At 34.2% G+C, this 20,002-nt stretch overlaps 1 protein-coding gene and 1 long non-coding RNA gene across 2 annotated transcripts; one reads left to right on the top strand and one right to left on the bottom strand.

Moving 5' to 3' along the window:
* Positions 1-760: 760 nt before the first annotated feature.
* Positions 761-9,434, bottom strand: LOC147392870 (glutamate receptor 2.7-like). The gene is made up of 5 exons (XM_086454978.1): positions 9,087-9,434; positions 2,750-4,086; positions 2,354-2,669; positions 1,795-2,201; positions 761-1,341 (listed from the first exon to the last, which is right to left on the bottom strand). Exons 1-5 carry the CDS (start codon positions 9,373-9,375, stop codon positions 826-828), a joined length of 2,865 nt encoding a protein of 954 aa, XP_086311104.1. The 5' UTR covers positions 9,376-9,434; the 3' UTR covers positions 761-825.
* A 7,359-nt stretch (positions 9,435-16,793) lies between these two features.
* Positions 16,794-19,413, top strand: LOC147392869 (uncharacterized). The gene is made up of 2 exons (XR_015182282.1): positions 16,794-17,219; positions 19,099-19,413. It is a non-coding gene; the product is annotated as an uncharacterized LOC147392869 (long non-coding RNA).
* Positions 19,414-20,002: the final 589 nt, after the last annotated feature.

The raw sequence follows: 20,002 nt of genomic DNA, 5'->3' as shown, positions 1-20,002 counted from the left end.
TTGTAAGGTATGTAATTGATGGGGTTTTATAGGAAAAATGAATGGATTATTTAATTATAGTGGAGAAAACATGAGTGAGAAAATTGAGTTTATTATTATTATTATTATTCTTGAAACATAGAAAAGAGAATTAATGAGTGATTTTAAGAGATGCGTTTGTAGATAATGATTGTAGAGTTTGGATTGGGTTTTGGTGAATTGAGTTTCAGGATGGATTTGGTCTTTAGGGGTCCATTGGGCAAAATTAAGTGAAAAAGTCCAAGTCTTTACAAATTGATTGTTAATTAGATTGACAAATATGTATCACCAATTAGATGAAGAGATTTTAATGATTCTCTACCTTGAGAGATGATAGATCTTATACTTGCATGATGTGTAGAATTTGAGTAGCTCAACTCAAATAGACCTCAATTTAGCCGTGATCAATTTAGGCTAGACCGGAATTTGAAGGATTTTACTACGAAAATGGTTATATGTGATCTTCAATGAATTATTAATTTCTGTTTTTTTCTTCTTTCCTCGCAAGTATTCCACATAAAATCTGCGAATGTTCCCAATAATCTCTCCCTATCAAACTGATGATATCATCCGGATTTTTGCAGAAGAACAGTAACCATTGCGGACAGAGTGATGGGTGATAAATAAGTCTTACGGGTAAAGCTCAACATAAATTAACGAATATCTTATAGTCTTGAATAAAGGCAATACTTGCGGTTATTTGGCTCATTATATAAAACTAATGGTTACATGAATACTCTCTCTCTCTCTCTCTCTCTCTCTATTTAGATTACTAAACTCAATGGAAGGCATCATCTCTTTGAGTGGTTAACATTTATGGGTCTGATCATGAGTTGCCAATAGGTCTTCCAAGGGAGTGGATGTTCCTTCTGTCTGGTAGGGAAAGCTTGATGGACTCGCTGGAGCATTAATATTCGGTGAAGCTTCACCACTTGCACCCTCGATATTAGGTCTATTCCGAAGATCCATTTTTCTGAAAGCATGTGAAGAGAGGTCTTTTTGATCGAATTGTCTTGCCATAACACAAATTTTTTGCCAAATTGATTTTTCAGGATCAATCTCTCTCCATATAGGCTTATGGTTGTAATAGAAAATAACCGAGTATATAAATAAGGCTAAAATTGAACAGACACCAACGATGAGAAAGAGACCCCAGAAACTACTAAGAGAGAGACTATTTGAAGAGACTGTGTTGTTCGGGTCTGGGCAACTTGTATCTTGTCCAAACCACTTTTTCACAATTTGTTCCATTTCATCTCCCTCTGTTACATTTAGAACTGCCCTCGAAACATCAGGTACTAGAGGAGAACGCCTTGGGAACACCTGCAAAAAGTATAGAAATTTCAAGGAAAAAACTAAGATTTAAAAAACCATCCATATTTCAATATTTATGGGAAATGCAAAACGATCAATTCAACTGTTAGATGCTATTAACCTAATTTGATTACATGTTCTTCGTAAAAATACCTAAAATGAAATTCTTTGTTTTCTATTTTTAAAAAGCATGGACTTCGATTTCATTGCAACGACACTTCGACATATATCACAAAATGTCAATGCACAATGAAAATAAAACCGATAAATTTTTTTACAAGCTAAAAGGAAACAAGAAAACCTTTTTTAGGGATTTCTCCAAAAAATAAAAATAAAAATAAAAATGGGACGTTGCTAACACCCAATGCTTGTATTGGCCAACATTAGCATCCCCCAACCCTTATATAAATTATATACTGGTGGTGGTGGTGGTGAAGTAGATGGATGCAGGGAAAGACTTACAAAGCCGAGTCCATCGGTCTTATACGTAGATCCGACTATAGTATACTTAGCGCAATATTTTGCAACTAGGAGCTTAATATATGGGATTTCATCAAAAACAGCGGCAATGCCACCATTTTGACTCCCCATTGCTAAAGCTTGCTCGAACTCTTCGGTAGACTTATAGGACTTGAGCTTGGGTTCATCAAACCCCATTTGTTTCAAGAGCCCAAACACAAATGAACCTTCTTGATACCCAACAAGTTCACCGGTCTTTATAAGTTGTTTAATATCAGTGATTGTTGGCTGAAGTTGTTGAACCGTCAACATTGATGTCAAGCTTGCTGTGTAACTGGATGTGAGTACTAGCACAACAAAAATCCATATGATCACCACAAACCTAGCCAAGTTGCTCACCACTTTCTCCCCTGCACTCATGAGAACAGTTACATTGAATTATCAAGAAAAATAAATATGGAGATATTGCTTTAGGTTTCTAGATATTGTTACAATAGAGATTCTGAAGGATCTCTATAGAAATTAATAATTTGTTAATATAAAGAGATGGAAGAAAAATTACTATGAGCGAAAACGAGTGTCGAGAAGGAGAACCAAAACATCATGCCAAACTGGTGAGTTGCTGGTCCTCTAAATTCATCATTTACTCGGTGTTCAAGTACCCAAATCACAAAACCGGTGAATATAAAGAAGGCAAAAACTGTTAACCAAAGATTTTTAGTTAAAGGCTTCAAGAAAATCCACGCATTATTTTTGTTCTCGTCATCTTTGACAGGCACGAGCATTGATACCCCCGTCTCAGTATATGGTAATGTAAAATCTACATACTGGGATCGGTTGGCTAGTATGGTTGTATCTCCAACAACGGCATCAAAATTCTGTTTAGAAATCAAAAGTATTCCTGTTTAAGCTGAAAGACTAAAAACAAGAAAACTAATTGAAAAATATTCAAACTGACCTTAAGATACACTTGATAGACCAGATCGTCGTATGTCCCAGCAGTTTTACCATCAGGTTTCTGGAAGGGAATGAACTCGTAAGAGACGGCATACGGTAATCTGTCCATGACAGCATTGAACACATCTATGCAGTATCCTGTGACTGTCGTTGAGTTAGTAGTATTGTCCCATTTCACTTTTAAAAATTCATGAAAACCCTGCTTTATTGGGACTCCAATCCTCAATTTTTTCCCATTTGTGGGAATTACCCAACCCTTAGGCATAACGGTAGAATCACCAGGCCATATGATTGCTCCGAGATTGGCTTTAGAATTTGTGTACATACTTGTACTACTCGTGTTTATGCTCCGCAAAATTCCTGATGTTGGAGACCAAAACCCGATCTCTCTCCCCCCATTACCAATCACATTAAGTATCTGAAAGGCGAACGTTTGTATTTCCCCATTGACAAGAACAAATTCCCCACTCAAGCCTTTAAATCTAGTCTTCGAAATCACTTGCAAAAGTTTGGGGCCTATCTGAGAAAGTCCTATTGTTGCAAGTTCACTCGAGTTGTTGATAACTTTTGGCTTCAACAAGTGAGAGTTTGCACACCCAACTTTCTCTGCTGCCATTGCTAATGCCCAAACTGTATCATAAGCCCATAACCCAAAAATGCTTAGTTTGGCTCTTGCGACATTAGGGTTCTCTTGGAGGAATTTCTTCTTCCATCGACCTCTAAAACTTTCAAGCTCTTTTGATCTCGGAACATAAGGCCTTACACCCAATGCTCCTTGCATTGAATCGATGACATAGGAATCCATGGAACTTAAAAGATTAGTTACTCCATCTGTGATAATCCATGAGTACCCATTTCTTATCATTCCTGCCTCTTTCGCCTTAAGGAAAAGACGTGAACCAAGAGACATCTTCATGTGTACAATGAAGACTCTAGTCTCCATTGTCATCAACTTGTAAAGCTCTTCAAGGATTTGATCATCCGTGGCTGAAAGAGGAATGGCACTTCTGTAAGGAACTTTGGTATCTATATTTTGGAAAGCATCGGTTAGATAAGGTACGATTCCATTTCCATAATCCGTGTCTTCATAGATGGGTACGACTTCCCTCCATCCAAAAGCTTGAACAATGGCAACAATGGCTTTTACTTGAGCGGAATCATTTGGTGCTGTTCTAATGAAGTAAGGAGTTCGAGTGGAAGATTGAGAAGGAGTTGTTGCAGAGAAAGAAATAATGGGCACTTGAGTTTTGTTTCCAAGCTCAACAATGAAATTGGCCTGTGATGATGATAATGGTCCTATGATGGCTTGCACTTCCACATTTTTTAAAAGGTCTAGAGCTGTATTTGATGAGAATAAAAGTTATTAATGAAGGAAATCAAATGTTCGAAACAAGCAATCAACAAGTATTTCACAGCTTATAACTAATTCACTAAATCTGATGTTCTTGTTAGAGAATTAATTTGAATTTTTCCACTAAATCTGTTTCCAAATCTTGCCCAAATTCTTATGCGGTGTTTGAGACCTCCACTCCTTTTGAAAAGAAAAACCAAGTGGTTTTGGAAAGATATTAAACTAGTAGAAGAGGTTTAAAAAAGAGTTGATTTAGGCATACCCCTCTAATTTGGTGAATATTTGAGATACCTGTCTATTTTCAAATGGATGACATGGCCCTTACTTCGGACTTTTGTTGTAGATTAATGCTAAATATCCCCATCTTCAATCTTTAAGCAAAAATCCCTTGATTTTTCTCTCCATTCGTCATTTTCATGTTATTTAACCTTTATGCTAAACTATTGAAACTTATCTTAAATTCCTTGTTTCCAAATTTGTCTCAGTCCTTGTAAAAACTTCTTGAATTTTTACTAAAAATTTCATCATTTTCTATTTCTCCAAAAAATCCTATCTTATCTTGAGATTTGTATACGAACTAGATAGAGTATTAAGCAAGGTTGAAGATAAAAGATCTAAGGGTCAAAGTTGACTAATTTTGAGGTCAAAAAACAACTAAGTTCATTTTCTATTAGTCTATAACCGAAGATTACATTAAGGTGCATATCATCAGTTTCGGAGAAATATTATGAAACGAAATTAAGATGCTGAACTTGTTTTCAAAATATTTAAATTATCCTTTTCCTAAGTAATTATGGAAAATTACTTAGTGCACCCTGTAGGAGGTACTTTTTTCTAAAGACCCCCTAAATTTCCACGTTCACTTGATGGTCCATTTATCCCCCTTCAATTGGTGAGATTGATGATACAAAATAATTGTGATGATGAACAATTTAAATCATCGAAATTGACCTTTGTTCCAATTTTCAAGATCAACTTTTACAATCGTCAAGATAAAATGTTTGAAAATTGTTGGTCTCCGCATTTGAACTTGAATCATGAAATCAACGTTCAATTTTTCAAGATCAACCTTGTTACAATTTGAGTCGTGAAAAAAAAAAACTCTAAGCTGACTAACATATTCAAACTCCCCTTTCTGTACGAACATTTCCAGGTGTTCCTTGTGGACAAAAACTCTACGCTAACTAACATAGTCAAATTCCTTCAAGTACTTTATAGAGTTCTCCTAGTATTGCATGTAGACTTGACAGAACATTTAGTAAACTTTTGTCTTTCTTAATGGTCGATGGCTACTGGCAAACTCACCACTTTTTTATTTATTGTTGAGTTTATTACTTTTTATAACCATCGAACTCGACGCTTTTTATTAATTGTCGAGTTCACAATTCTTAACCCCATCAGAAGTAGTTTACAAAGGTGAAGAATTGTGGACTGTCAATTTTTATTGTAAATTTATAAATCATTTTTTATGGGTTGAAAGTTTCAGATTAGGCTGATTTTTGTGAGAGTGATCTCTTCAACAGATAAATCATCCTCACAAAAAGTCAACCCAATCCCAAACTTTTAAGTTATTTAAGAAAAATTTTGTCAACTAACATTGTCGGCCTAAGATTATCATCCGAACGCCCCCAATATATATATACATATGGGTCTCATTCAGCACCAAACATTTTTGTCCTACATGAGTTAGAAGTTATAGAATGGGCTGATTTTTGGTGAGGATGATCTCTACGGTGAGGAGATCATCCTCACCAAAAATTAGCCCATTTCAAAACTTCTAGCCCCATGTTTATAAGTTGAAAAATCGTGGACCGTCCATTTTTTGTAAACCATTTTTTATGGGATTAGAAGTTTTGGAATGAGCTGATTTTTGGTGATGATGATCTCCTCACCGTAGAGATCATCCTCACCAAAAATCAGCTAATTTCAAAACTTCTAACCCATGTTTTGAAATATGTTTTGCCAAAATGTTTGGTGCCGAAAATTTCCATATATATATATATAGAGGGTCAGGTTCTAGGGCCATATGAGAAAACATATAAGAAAACTTTCGTTTTTCAAAATAAGGGTTAGAGGTTTTGGATTGAGCTGATTTTTTGCAAGGATGGTCACTATGATGAGAAGATCATCCTCACAAAAAATCAGCTCAATCAGAAACTTCTAAATCCATCAAAAGTGATTTACAAATTAGTGATAAAAATTGGTAAAAAATCGACGGTCCACATTCTAAATCACTTTTAATGGGGTTAGAAGTTTCATATTGGGCTGATTTTTTTTTTGGATGATCTTCCCATCATAGAGATCATCCTCACAAAAAATCAGCTCAATCCAAAATTTCTAACCCATATTTTAAAATTTTATTTACCGTCGAAAGTTTTCTTATATGTTTTCTCATATGGCCCTTGAACCTGACCCATATATATATATATTTATATATGGAAATATGTTTTATTCACAAAAAATAACGTCAGAATTTTGAGAATCTTTAAGATGATGAATTTATCCAATGAACATACACAAACACTGAATTTGGTTAGACTTTCAAAGATCGAAATATGTTTTATGCTTTTAAACCTCTCCAGAAAATTCCCTTTTTCAGTATTTCCCCTCATTAAATTTATTGAAAGACATCTAACTCAAACAAATGAACAGCCATGATTCTTAAGTCCAAATCTCCCAATCAAATGAGTTTCCGAATTATTCCCCAGATTAGAAATTCCAGTAAATCCAATTTTCACACTATCTTCTTCACAAAAATAACAGCAGAGTTTTAGGAATCTGATATGAAGACATTTAGTCAATAAACATACACAGAAACATACGAATTTTGAGAGAGAGAGAGAGAGAGAGGCGTAGCGATGGAGAGATATTTGTGAGAGAGAAAGATAAGTAGACAGAGACACGAGAGAATGAAAAAGACGTTGATGAGAAACAAGGAAATTTCCTTTATTTGATAAAAGACTTGTAAATAATTTTATAAATTTTACAGGTTTATTTCTAAATAATAGAGTGATTTGAACGTGTGTCTCAAGGGTCATTTGTGTGGCTGTTATTGATTCATCAGGTTAGCACCTAACCTTTAAAACGACAAATTCCGGTTGGGGCATGAAGTTGACTATTTTAGTTAGACTAGTCTATCTCGAAAAATAAATGATGATGATTTAAATACCCTCATTTCTTAACAAAACCAAATGAAAAAGACATCCCTTATCTTTAGAAGTGTGATAATCGGATTACCCAGGTGCACACTCAATCGACTCCCTCTAATGTGACATGTTAGAACAATAGATGTATATTCCTTGGGATACACAACTGCATTTTTCATGGGATGTGCAATTGTGTTTTCCGAGGAGTATAGATTGAGGATTATCGTCCATGTCACGTCAAGGGAGTCGATTGAGTATATCACATGGAGTAGTCAGATTATCACGGCCCTTATCTTTACTATTAGAATGAGAGAAGGCGGAGTAGAAGTGTTTCGACACTAAAATTTGAGTGGTCATAAATGCCTACTTTTATATTTAAATTTAATATAATCAAAGTCATTTTAGTGAAAAAAAAAAGTGAAAATTGCAACCTGCATTTGTTTAATTTTCAAAATTATAAAAATATTTTTTTTACAATTTGTTTTCCAAAAACTCTTTAATCAATATTTTAAATTACAAATAAACCTTTTGTATACATGTGCACTTGCACATGCCACGTTCTAATAGTTTTTAAATAGAGTTGTCCTTGAGTGACTGTGGAGGACATTGTGTTAGACACTTCATTGACGTGAAGGTGTGCACAATACCATGGATAGATGCTTTTTGCTCCTATATACTGAGGAAAAGCATCTCTGGCTCCATTCACAACTCCACATCAGTTTAGTGTCTAATGTAGTGTCCTGTACATTTTCCTTTAAAATAAAAGATAAGGAAGGAAACAACAATAAAAAATCATTGTTTTAAAACTAATCCAAGTCATCTTGAAAATCAGGATTCAATTCAACTTGATCAATTAGGCCCAAGACTAAATGGGATAACTCTTTAATTTGATTAAAAAAAATTTTAATTAGTCGAGCAATGTGACTCATATTAGACTAGTAGAATTTTTCAATGGCTTAAAAATTAGATATTTATCAGGCAGATTTTGCTGTTGCTTTTTTTATTTATTTTTTGACCTTGAAATTTAGAGGTTATGGTGTTGGATTGTCAAGTGTGTCATGTTGACCCAATCATATTTTGAGGAGACAATGGATGTTGAGAAGAGAGATAATGAAATAAGTATTTGATTTAAAAAATGGAAGGTATTATAAGTATTTAACTTTTAAAAAGGACATGGGTTTGACTTTTATAAAGGCTCCCTTCAACTCTAATAAGGAAGGTTTTGTGTGCAATTTGGTTCGATTCAAACCGAGAATCGAATCAAATCGATAGCTTTGGGGTGGTTTGGTTCGGTTTGAAATAAGTTGCGGTTTGGTTTCGAGTTACGAAAATGGAGAATCGATCAGTTTGGTTCAGTTCTCGGATCAAGCTTGTATAGAACTGAGCCAATCCAAGAATCGAATCCCTATGCAATAAATATATATAATAATTATTAAGAATTATTTTAAGAGTTAGTACATATATTAGTGAACTTTTATGGATAAACTAATGACTTTTTATAAATAGATTTGTGGTTTATTATATAAAATTTTATGTTTATTTTTTTATTAAAAAATATTATTTATAATTTATAAAATATTTGCAATCTGTGGAACCGAATCAAACCAAACCGACTTTAATTTGGTTTGGGTTGGTTTGGTTCCAATGGAATTTGGTTCGATTCTGGTTCTTATTTAGTAGAACCGATCTATATTGATTCGGTTCCAATTTGACCTTAAACTGAACCGAATCAAACCAAGTTGCACCCTAATAAAAATGCAACCTATAAGTCTGGCTGGTTAGTCTCACTTAAAGTTAAAATTAAAAGGTATCTAAAAAAAAAAAAAAAAAGAGTAAAATACCTGCAGATGCAGCACCAAGGACATCTTTCTTTGAGTCCCTAGTGTGGAGAACCAATCTTGTTTTGTAGAAACTGTGAGTAGTGTAGAAGTCAGAAAGTGCCAATGACATGCAGCTTAACCCTACCTTTCCCACTGAACTTTCCATATCAAGGACCACTCCAACATTAAACTCCAACCGAGGTGTGTGTTGATAAGCCATGACCGACATACTACTGAAGAAGATCTTCCAAGAGAGTAAGAAGAAGAAAAAGAAGAAGAGAGAAGAAAGAATTTGGTTCGAGTTCTTCATGTGGGCTGAGAAGAAAGAAATTCAGTTATGTTTGGTGAGAAGAGAAAAGGGGCCGCAAGAAGGATGGTTTTCTCGTAATGCCTAAAATGCTCTTATATATACATCTATGGAGAGAGAGAGAGAGAGAGAGAGAGAGAGAGAGAGAGAGAGAGAGATATGACTAATATTTGATCTGGTAAAATATTGAATGCAACGTGATGGACGGGTTTTAAAGGGTAATGCTGGGGTGACCCGGATTCTCCCACCCTTTCGCTAAATAGGCTAGTTGATTCGGGCGGGGCCTGGCATTACTTTGGAGATTTTTTAGAATAAAAGCAGAAAAAATCTAATTATAAAATAAAATAATTGATAATATAAAAGAATTTTTTTTTTTAATTTTCAAGTTAACTTAAACACCAATACATGAGAAAATCAAATAAACTAAGTAATAAATAAGAATTTGAATATATACATCATTTTTTGTAGGGGCCAGGAATTGCATCCCAATAAATTGAGTACATCCCAACTAGATTGAAACTAGCCAACTTATCAATCATTTGTATTTAGATCTCAACAACTTATAAATAAAAAAATTTGTAATTCGTTGCGCATTGCCATATCAGTGCAGAGTTGAGTACAATGTTGAAAGAAGTTTGTTTAGAACAACTCTTTTTTTTTTTTTTTTTTTTTCTTTTTTATCGATTCCAAACATTTTTCATTATTACGGGAAGTTTCGGAATGGGATGATCTCTATGGTAAGGAGATCATCTTTACTAAAATTCAATTCATTCAGAAATTTTTTTACCTTATAAGACAAAACTTTGATTAGTGAACACTCTCTCACTCATATATATATATATATATATGGGAGCAGTTCGGTGGCCCTAAAGTTTGCCCAGCATGTTGCCAAGTTTTTTTGTCCATCAGATCTCAACGCATCAAACGGTTGAGAGATGTTTACGGTTTTAAGTTAAAACGTTACGTTTTTACAAGAGCCCCCTAATCAATATTATTATTCTTTATTAAATCCCTCACTCTCCTCTTCTTCGAACTCTCTGTAATGAAAACCCATAACCCAGCTTCTTTGTACTCTCTCTCTCTCTCTCAAATACATTTTGGTGAACCTACTTCACGACAAAAAGAATGCTTCACCCAAGTATTACAGGTCGATTTGCTTGAGTCTTAAAAGCCGTGAAATTTATATAGGTAGATTTTGAATGGATGCATTAGTTAGTTTGCTCAAAACATGACTGAAGTCACACGCCTTTTACAGGGTCACATAGCCCTTGATCAGGCAGTTTTCCAGAATCTACTCCTGGTTTTGTATTGGATGCCTTTGCCCGCTCTTTTTTATGGAAGATTGGACTTGATTACCGGCATGGTACTCTTCCTGGATTCCATATACTTTTCTTGCAAAAAAAATTTCATTGTCATCTGTAATTAAAGGGATGTTCTTATCAAACACTAAAAAAATTAGTTTTTTTTTTTTTTGTTGGTTAGGGACTTGCCATGGTGTAGGAGCTGCATTAAATGTTCACGAGGGCCCTCAAAGTATAAGCTTTCGGTTTGGAAATATGACCCCTCTGCAAAAGGGTATGGTCATTAGCCACGAACCTAGATATTATGAAGACCATTCTTTTGGTATTCGGATTGAGTTACCATTTTCAATCTAATCAGATGTGTACATATATACTTCAAAATACACTTCTCACCAGAGTAAGAGTTTCTGCACCCAAGTGTGTGAATACGAGAGAGAGGACGGGTGTTTCGTTCCAAGGGGGTTTCGATATGAAACCTGAGAAAGAGAGAGAGAGAGAGGGTTTCGTATCAAGGGGGTTTCGATCTGAAACGAGAGAGAGAGAGAGAGAGAGAGAGATTTCAAAGAAGCTGGGTTATGGGTTTTCGTTACAGAGAGTTCGAAGAAGAGGAGAATGAGGGATTTAATAAAGAATAATAATATTGATTAGGGGGCTTTTTGTAAAAACGTAACGTTTTATCTTAAACCGTAAACATCTCTCAACCGTTCAATGCGTTGAGATCTAATGGACAGAAAAACTTGGCAACATGCTGGGCAGACTTTAGGGCCGCCGAACCGCTCCCTATATATATATATATATATATATATATAAGAAAATGTTGGAATGACACAGTACTTATTGCGATTCTCCCAAGTCTGATGTGAGATATGCACATAACCATAGATGTGTTTCCTTGTGATACGAGTAAAAATCATCTATGGTTATGTATGCATGTCCACGTCAGAATTGTGAGAATCACAGTAAATCTTGTCACCCCAACACGACTTATATATATATATATATATATATAGGGTCCCGTTCAACAACGAACATTTTGGCAAAACATGGGTTAGAGATTTTGGAATAGGCTGATTTTTGGTGAGGATGATCTCTACGGTGAGGAGATCATCCTCACCAAAAATCAGCCTATTCCAAATCTTCTAGCCCCAGGTTACAAGTTGAAAAATCGTGGACCGTCCATATTTTGTAAACCATTTTTGATGGGGTTAGAAGTTTTGGAATGGGCTGATTTTTGGTGATGATGATCTCCTCACCATAGAGATCATCCTCACCAAAAATCATCCCATTCCAAAACCTCTAACCCATGTTTTGAAAAATGTTTTGTCAAAATGTTTGTTGTTGAACATTTCCCATATATATATATATGGGTCCCATTCCCCACCCCAAGCTTTACCCTAAACTTTAAGAAGCGTGTTTTGTCCTACATGAGTTAGAAGTTTTGGAATGGGCTGATTTTTGGTGAGGATGATCTCTATGGTAAGGAAATCATTCTCACCAAAAATCAGCTCATTCCAAAACTTCTAACCGCATAAAAAATGATTTACAAAAAATGGACGGTTCACGATTTTTCAATTTGTAAACATTGGGCTAAAAATTTCGGAATGGGCTGATTTTTGGTGTGGATGATCTTTTAATCATAGAGATCATCCTCATCAAAAATCAGCCCATTCCAAAACTTTTAACCCATGTAGGACAAAACACATTTGTTAAAGCGTAGGGTAAAGCTTAGGGTGTTGAACATTTCCCTATATATATATATATACACACACACAGACACGAGTACATAAAATAAATTGAGTAATAAATGAGTGTAAAGGCAAATTAATTACTAGTTACTGTAAAAAAAAAACACTTACCGTTTTGACAATAATTGTTATTTACCAAAAATGTATTTTACAATTTTCAAAAATGTACTTGCATTGATCTTATTTTAAATAATAGTGATGATGATAGTGTGAAGAGGACCTTAATTTTTTTTTTCCAAGAAGAAGGATCAATAATCATTGACTACTATTAAGTTTTTTCTCCAACAAGAAACGCGTGAGTCAATGACTCAGTCATTGGACATTAAATGCAGAAGACTAAGAAGAAGAACGGGAGTCATAGAGAAGATCAGGTGGTCATGCAGGCATATTTTTCAATATTTCCTTTTATCTTATTAAGGACTGAGATATATAATTTGGCTCTTTGGTCTTATTATATTAATTTGTTTCTGGTCTCATTCGTGCTTAAAAACTCCTAATATGGAGGCTCGGACAATCGAATCAAATTCCAACTATGCTCAAATTTGAAGAAATTAAGTGCATTTAAATCACTATTCATTAGTTTGTATTTTGTAAGATTTAAATGCCATAAATACTAATTTTAGCCTCCTCTTTTCATGTAGCATGATTTAAATATCACTTTTGTCCTTTATAAGTTTTAAATGCTTTTCATGTAATATTTTAAAAATCAAACCAAATCAATTAATTGATCAAACTCGATGGAAATTTCTCAAAAATTACGTTTAATTGTGAATTCCAATATATATATATATAGGAAATGTTCAGCAACAAACATTTTGGCAAAACATTTTCTAAAACATGGGTTAGAGGTTTTGGAATGGGCTGATTTTTGGTGATGATGATTTCCTAGAGATCATCATCACCAAAAATCAGCCCATTCCAAAACCTCTAACCCATGTTTTGAAAAATGTTTTGCCAAAATGTTTGTTGCTGAACGGGACCCTATATATATATATATATTATTAAACATAATATGATCCGACCAAATTGAATAATGGTCTGATCGCGGTCCAAACAATTTGAATAATGCTTGATTATTATTATTATTATTATTATATTTTTTTGGGTTTAGGATTTTAAATGAGCCTAATCGTAATTGTAAACAACTATAAAATTTGTTTGAACAAGTATTATAATGCTTTGTAATTTGTAATGTTGAGATTATAATTTGAGACAAACCTTTGTATTGTTTGGAGGGCGTGTTAATTTTTAATTGTAGTGTGATAAATAATTTAAGAAATTAGGGTGCAATAAGTTAAAGTTTGGGTGCCAATAGCAATTCCTTTTTCTCTCTTACTTGGAGTACAATAAGTAAAATCTGGAGTGCCAATAGTATTACTTACATTTTTTTTTTTTTTTAATTTTTTTTTTAATTTTAATTTTTAAATATGTTTGAATGGTATTTTAAAATAATGAATAGTGATTTGAAGGTGGAACAGTTGGTGTAGAAAAAAAGGTTTGGAGTCTTTATAATTGTCCACAAGTACCACGTGTCATTTAAAGTCCATCGTCCATTCTATAGTTTTACCCATACTAGTCAAAAAAGAAAATCAACCAAAAACTGACCATTTTCAAAAAATAGCTACTTTCTAGAATGATATTTTATTGTTTTGATAAATATTTCACAAACTATATTTGCACTGATCACATTTTAATAGTGATTAGGGACTGAATTTTTTTCCTTAAAACAAAAAGACCATGATCATTAATAAGTATTAAATTTCTTTTAAAAAATACAAAATGGACCAATAATCCCTTGTCATCTATCATTAATCGCTATTAAGAAGATTTTTTTTATTATCAACAATCATATTCTTGAGCAGCTCAAACTAGATTGTTGATCAGCAATCATTTACATTGATCACTAGGGTGGAAGGGGTGGAGAGGAGATTGTTTTTTAGAATTCGAATCGTATGCACCCAGAGTGAAGGATTGAAACCCTACTCCCACACCTCAACACATGCCACGTAAGGAAGTCCTTGATTATTGCTTATGTGGCATGTGTTGAGGTGTGAGATCCTCCACCATGGGTGCATATGACCTGGACTCTTTTTTTTTTTTTTAATCTTGATAATGTCGTAGGTATTCATAATGAGTGCAAGATCATCTAGGGTATATATCACTCTCCACCATCATCATTAACATAATTTCTTTGAGGTTTTCATCCCCATTTGTCATACACAGTCAAATAACAGAGCTCTAGGATGAGTTCCGTGGGTTTTTTTTTAAATTTATTATTAAAGCCGTGTGAGTGCTATATCGTTTGTATTGTATCAATGTCTGCATCATAATACAATACTAATGAATTTAATACTTTAATAACTACCTTAACTACATGATATAATCATATTACATTAAGATAATGATCTGGTATATCAATGTACACATAATAGAATACGACCTAATCTAATAAGAGTAGTCATAGAAAATTTCATGCTTAATTTCTAAACCGTTGATTAATCGTCTAGGATTAAATCTTCAAAAGTTCTAGAACGAGTCATAGAAGAAGAGATCATTCATACTTTTTAGACTGTTGATCACGAACAGTCAAAGGAGATTAATCAAGCACAAAAGATCAAGAAGAAAAAGAGAGGTAGTCATACAGGAGAAGGTGGACATGCACACTTTTCAATATTCCACCCGAGTCTTGTTAGAGTAGGAAGACTAACATAATTGACTAGACTTTGGTCTTATTACATTCAATCGGTACATCGTTGAGTCTATGGTTTTAAAACTCGTGGGTGGATCGACTCATTCAAGTCAAACAAAAATTTTAAATTTTTAAGGATAATTTAGACATACCCCTCATGTTTTAATATGGTGGATATTTGAGAAGCCCACATCTGTTTTCAAACTGATGACGCAACCCTTGACTACAATCGTCATTGAGAGGCTAACAAATAGAAAATGACTTAAAATGCCCTCATCTTCATCTCTAGCAAGGTTTACACTCCTTTTGTCCCTCCAAAACCAGTCATTTTCAACCTTGAGGATAAAAGTTGTGTAGCCTCTTCAACATTAATATATCTCTCTTTCTTTCTGTTTTCTTTTTTTTAATATCTCATGAATAAGATAATATTTTTCGTGAAATAGAAATCCATGGATTTTTTTTATAGAAAAATTAAGAATTATTTTTACTTTTATTTTAAAGATGGTTCTTTTTTATCTTCCCACCACCACCACCACCACCACCAATATTATTATCATTAAATCAAGTCAATTACAAGCAGACGTACTTGCAAGTTATTACATCGTCAACTAAAATAGTTGCAAGCTCTTGAGGAACACTTGGCTCATAAAAAGTTATGGAAACAACTTGGAGTGAACTCCTTGCCTTGCTAAAAAATCAATTGCTCTATGTCGTCCCTCCTATAGATTTCAAATACTCAAAAAGACAACTACTCTTTCAAATCATGCAAACAATTCTTAAATATTTCCAAGAGATCTCAACTTCATTTTTAATGCACTGAATCACCTACTGTGAATTTGCAATGATCAAAATGCAGTGAAAAATTCGGTTAATGCACCACTTTGGAAAAATGGGAGCTTCGGTACTTTTGGCATCTATGACATCTTAATGAGAACGAATACTACAAAAACACAAGTTTTTAGTGACATATTTTTCGCGGCAGTCAAAATAGGCACCACTGTACACTACAAGAAAATGATTTTTCTACCCAATATGTTCTTTGTTAAAAATTAAAAAAAAATGACAAAATTTCTGTGGCTGCCCAAATAGGTGCCACTGTACACTCCAACAAAATTTTTGTAACAAAAAAATAAGAAAAAGCCTGCGAAGTTGCAATAATCTTCGACACTTTCGCCATTTCTGTTTTTGAGACTTCCTCCATATCTCTCTCCCTTTTAAGCTGCGATCGACTTCGAGACTTCCCCCATTTCTCTCTCCCTTTAAGTTGCGATGCTGTGAAGCTGCAATTTTGAACTATCCATTTCAAGTTGCAAAGTTGCGATCGTCTTCTTCGAGACTTACTCAAAGTCGTCTTCGAGGCTTCCACCATCTCCCTCTCTTTCTCTGACTTTGAGGGTTTCAAAGGTTTTTTTGTGCTTCAAATCTTACACAACTACAAACCACTCGAAATTATCATCAATTTCGGATTCTTCAGGTTTCAGGTCTCATAGATTGTGAGTTTTTTTCTTTTTTTTTAGCAAATCTGATTTTGAAACTTGATTGTAGATTTTGTTCATTTTTTTTTTAGCAAATCTAGTTTTATTATTTTGAAGCATCAATCGTCCTTGCCTTTTATAGCTTCTAGATTTCAATTGTGCGTATTTAAACAAATATTGAAGGTTTAGGTGGTGTTTGTTTCCGCTTCAAAACGCAGATTTTAGTGCGTTTGCGCTGAAAATCTGCGGTTACATCCGAAATTATCGTTTGTTATGAAATCGCGTTAGGAAATTGCGGTACGAAATTGCGTTTTTAAACGCAAATGTGAAAAGCGTCAAATATCCGCTTTTCTAATCGCGTTTGCGGGAGACGCGAATTACCGAAAAACGGTTCGTTTGAAATGACCGTTTAACCCCTGCCCCTCGTCTCTATTCTCTTCATCGACCGAACCCACAGATTTCTCTCTGCTTCTCTTCTTCTCTTCTCTGTTCAGTCACTCTCTCTCACGCAGATTCCTCTCTCGCATAGATCCCCCCCTCTCTCTCTCTCTCTCGCTCAGATTCCTCGATAGAGCCTCTCACAGATCTGCCTGTAGCAGGAGTTGGACCTCTGCGCCTCTCTCATCTACTCTTACAGGTCTCTCTCTCTCTCTCTCTCTCTCTCTCTCTCTCTCTCTCTCTCTCTCTCCATCTCCATCGAATATTGTTTTCGTTTCGATTTTTTGGTAGATCAAATATTGTTTTCGTTTGGGGTATTTGGTTTAGGGAAGGGCTTGAGCTTGCTTTCCAAGCTCTAAAACAGTTATTATAGATTAGAGAATGGGATTTACCTTGTATGGCTCTTAGGAGTCTAGATTTCCTCCAAATTTTTGGTAGATCTAATACTGTTTCGAATTTTCGTATTTTTTTTTTGTTTCAATGTTTCTTTTCTTCACAAAAATCTACACACCACATCAGAATTAGAGAACAAACAACAATATGTTATTGGTTTTGGAAATTGGATATTGGGAAGGCATCAATGATTTCTTTGGGAGTTCAGATCCAATTGGGGTTCAAAATCTTATTGAGAGTTCAATGAAGGAGTTTAGTTGGGAGTAGGGAAAAAAAATTATCTCTTGTATTTGCTCAGTCCTCATAGTGAAGTTCTAGATCGTTGTACCTGTCCCTTGGTGGTAAATCATGAAAGTTTTTTGGCATTTGTAGTTGGTTATCTTCTCTATTTTTCTACTTGCTGAATTATCATTCTGGTTCCTGGTATAAGTTTGCTACATTGGAGTGATCTATTCCAGCTTCCTACATACCAAACCATGGAAGGCATTGGAGGCCTAGCAAGACATAATAATGATAAACTTCTGAAGCTGGAATATTACTATTACGCTTACAAGAAACATTTTAATAGCATTGTAAAGTCACACATACACTTGTATGTTTAATCATTTTGTTTCTAGTGAACTAGAATATGCATAGATTTGATGTACTTTGCATATTTTTTATTGAAGCTTAATCCTGGAGTACTAGTTTATGATAACCACATGAATATGTGGAGTCCAAATTTAAGATTAGCACCTAAAATTTGTGTTTTTAATGCATCTTAATGGGCATGCATGAATAATCTCAATAATAAACTTCATCTATAAGTTCTTTTTAGTGCAAATGATTTCTGTTTCTTGCATGAATATCTTTCTTGTGTCTTAAATTTTCCGAGAAACACTAGCTGCTTATACTTTCTACTTGTTTCCATTTCATGCTAAATTCATTTATTTCATTAATAAATGTTAATGTCCTCTTCAATATTATGAGTTTTTGAGTTAACATCATCGTAATCTAAATAGCTTTAGCTCAACTATGGGTTGAATACATGAATCTTGTATTGCCTAATTTTCAATCTCGAGACAATGCAACATGGAATAAATTCTTCTTTAGTCCTTCATTGGTGTGAGTTCACTAGTACAACAGTAAGACTAGCTTGATGTTTGGAGCTAAACATTGAGCAATCAAGAAACAACAAGTTCGTAGATTGAGCATAGTAAAGATAAGGATGATGAAATAGCTGAATAGAATAACTAGGAAAGATAAAATTAGAAACGAACTCTTTCATGAAAATGTAGGAGTAGTCCTAATAGCTGATAAACTAAGGAAAGTATTTTGAGATAGTATGATCATGTGCAACGAAGGCCGACTAAGCTCTAGTTAGAAGGAATGTGTAAGTTGAAGGGTCAAAAAGAGCAGATGAGAAAGAATAAAATGAATTTAGATTTAGGTTGTGACAACAAATATGAAAACTCTTGAATAAACAGAAGACGTGAATTAGATAGAATTGACCAGTTGAACCCACATTTTTGGGATACAGCTTGATGATGATGATGATTTCATCTCTATTACCGACATGATTCCTATGTGTTTCCCCTTTTTTATAATTTTTATTTTATTTTTTTGAGTTGGTGCAATGCCATATATATATACATCTTCTTATTGTTTGAAATTTAAATAGCCTTTGATATATATGTCTCTTGCAGGGGTGGCTACACAGTACTGATTAACACATGGAAGCGAAATTCTCTTCTTAAGCAAGCCTTGGCTCATTATGCATCTTGTAGTGGAGCCGATGTCATACATGTGGTATGGAGTGAATATTTGTAGGTGTGTCCCAGTTGCCTAATATATGGCGTTCAAGCATGTTCAACACTTGTACCCATACCCAACCTCAAATTTTTGTACTCATTTTTCCAGGTAACATAGGTTCCAAGTAAAGACATAAATAGTGGTGCTATAACTGACACTATGAAACTTGCAATAGAAATAGAGTGGATATGGGATCTATATTTGCCTCTTATTGGTTTATAATCATTCATCCTTGCTTTGTATCTTCTGCCTTTTCTTTTTTGTAATTCTTGTTTCTGCATTCTTCCCATTATTTAAACACAAGCCTTAATGTCTAATTTCAACACAATATTTCAATTGGGAAAAAATCAAAATGCTCTCGATCAAAACATTCCCTAACAGTCCATGTTTGGGGTTAATGTTTCATTCCAGTTTCTGTCAAAATTGGAATGTTTCTTGAAATTTTGAACCATGTTCATACATATCAATCAAAGGAAGACATTTTTGCAAGAATTTTCCTGAAGTGGTTGTTCTCGATCATAATCTTATTTTGCATTTGTCCTACACTCATGCTCATGGGCGGCTTCTGGTTTTAGTGATCATTGACTTTTGTTTGTGGTTTTGTTTTTTTGTGTCCGTCTGTGGGGACTAAAGTTGATTTACTTCTATATAGTTATGCTCATTTATCCAAAGGACTCAAACCACAGTTTAATGTCACATTAGAAGCATTTGTGTCACCTTGTATGCTTGATGATGGTAGATTGGTAAATTAAAATAATTATTTTTATAATTTTTAATATAAATTTATTATATTTATAT

The sequence above is a fragment of the Akebia trifoliata genome, chromosome 10 (assembly GCF_017979445.1).
Source record: "Akebia trifoliata isolate Shusen 1 chromosome 10, ASM1797944v1, whole genome shotgun sequence".
NCBI lineage: Eukaryota > Viridiplantae > Streptophyta > Magnoliopsida > Ranunculales > Lardizabalaceae > Akebia > Akebia trifoliata.
This window is presented reverse-complemented; position numbering and strand designations above follow the sequence as displayed.

What these genes read in the sequence shown, in the direction of transcription:
- LOC147392870 (XM_086454978.1), bottom strand. Translation starts at nt 9,375, where the DNA reads ATGAAGAACTCGAACCAAATTCTTTCTTCTCTCTTCTTCTTTTTCTTC. An exon ending in CCTTGGTGCTGCATCTGCAG is followed by an intron (nt 4,087 to 9,086) that starts GTATTTTACTCT and finishes CATCAAATACAG; the next exon opens with CTCTAGACCTTTTAAAAAAT. An exon ending in GACACTCGTTTTCGCTCATA is followed by an intron (nt 2,202 to 2,353) that starts GTAATTTTTCTT and finishes TCATGAGTGCAG; the next exon opens with GGGAGAAAGTGGTGAGCAAC.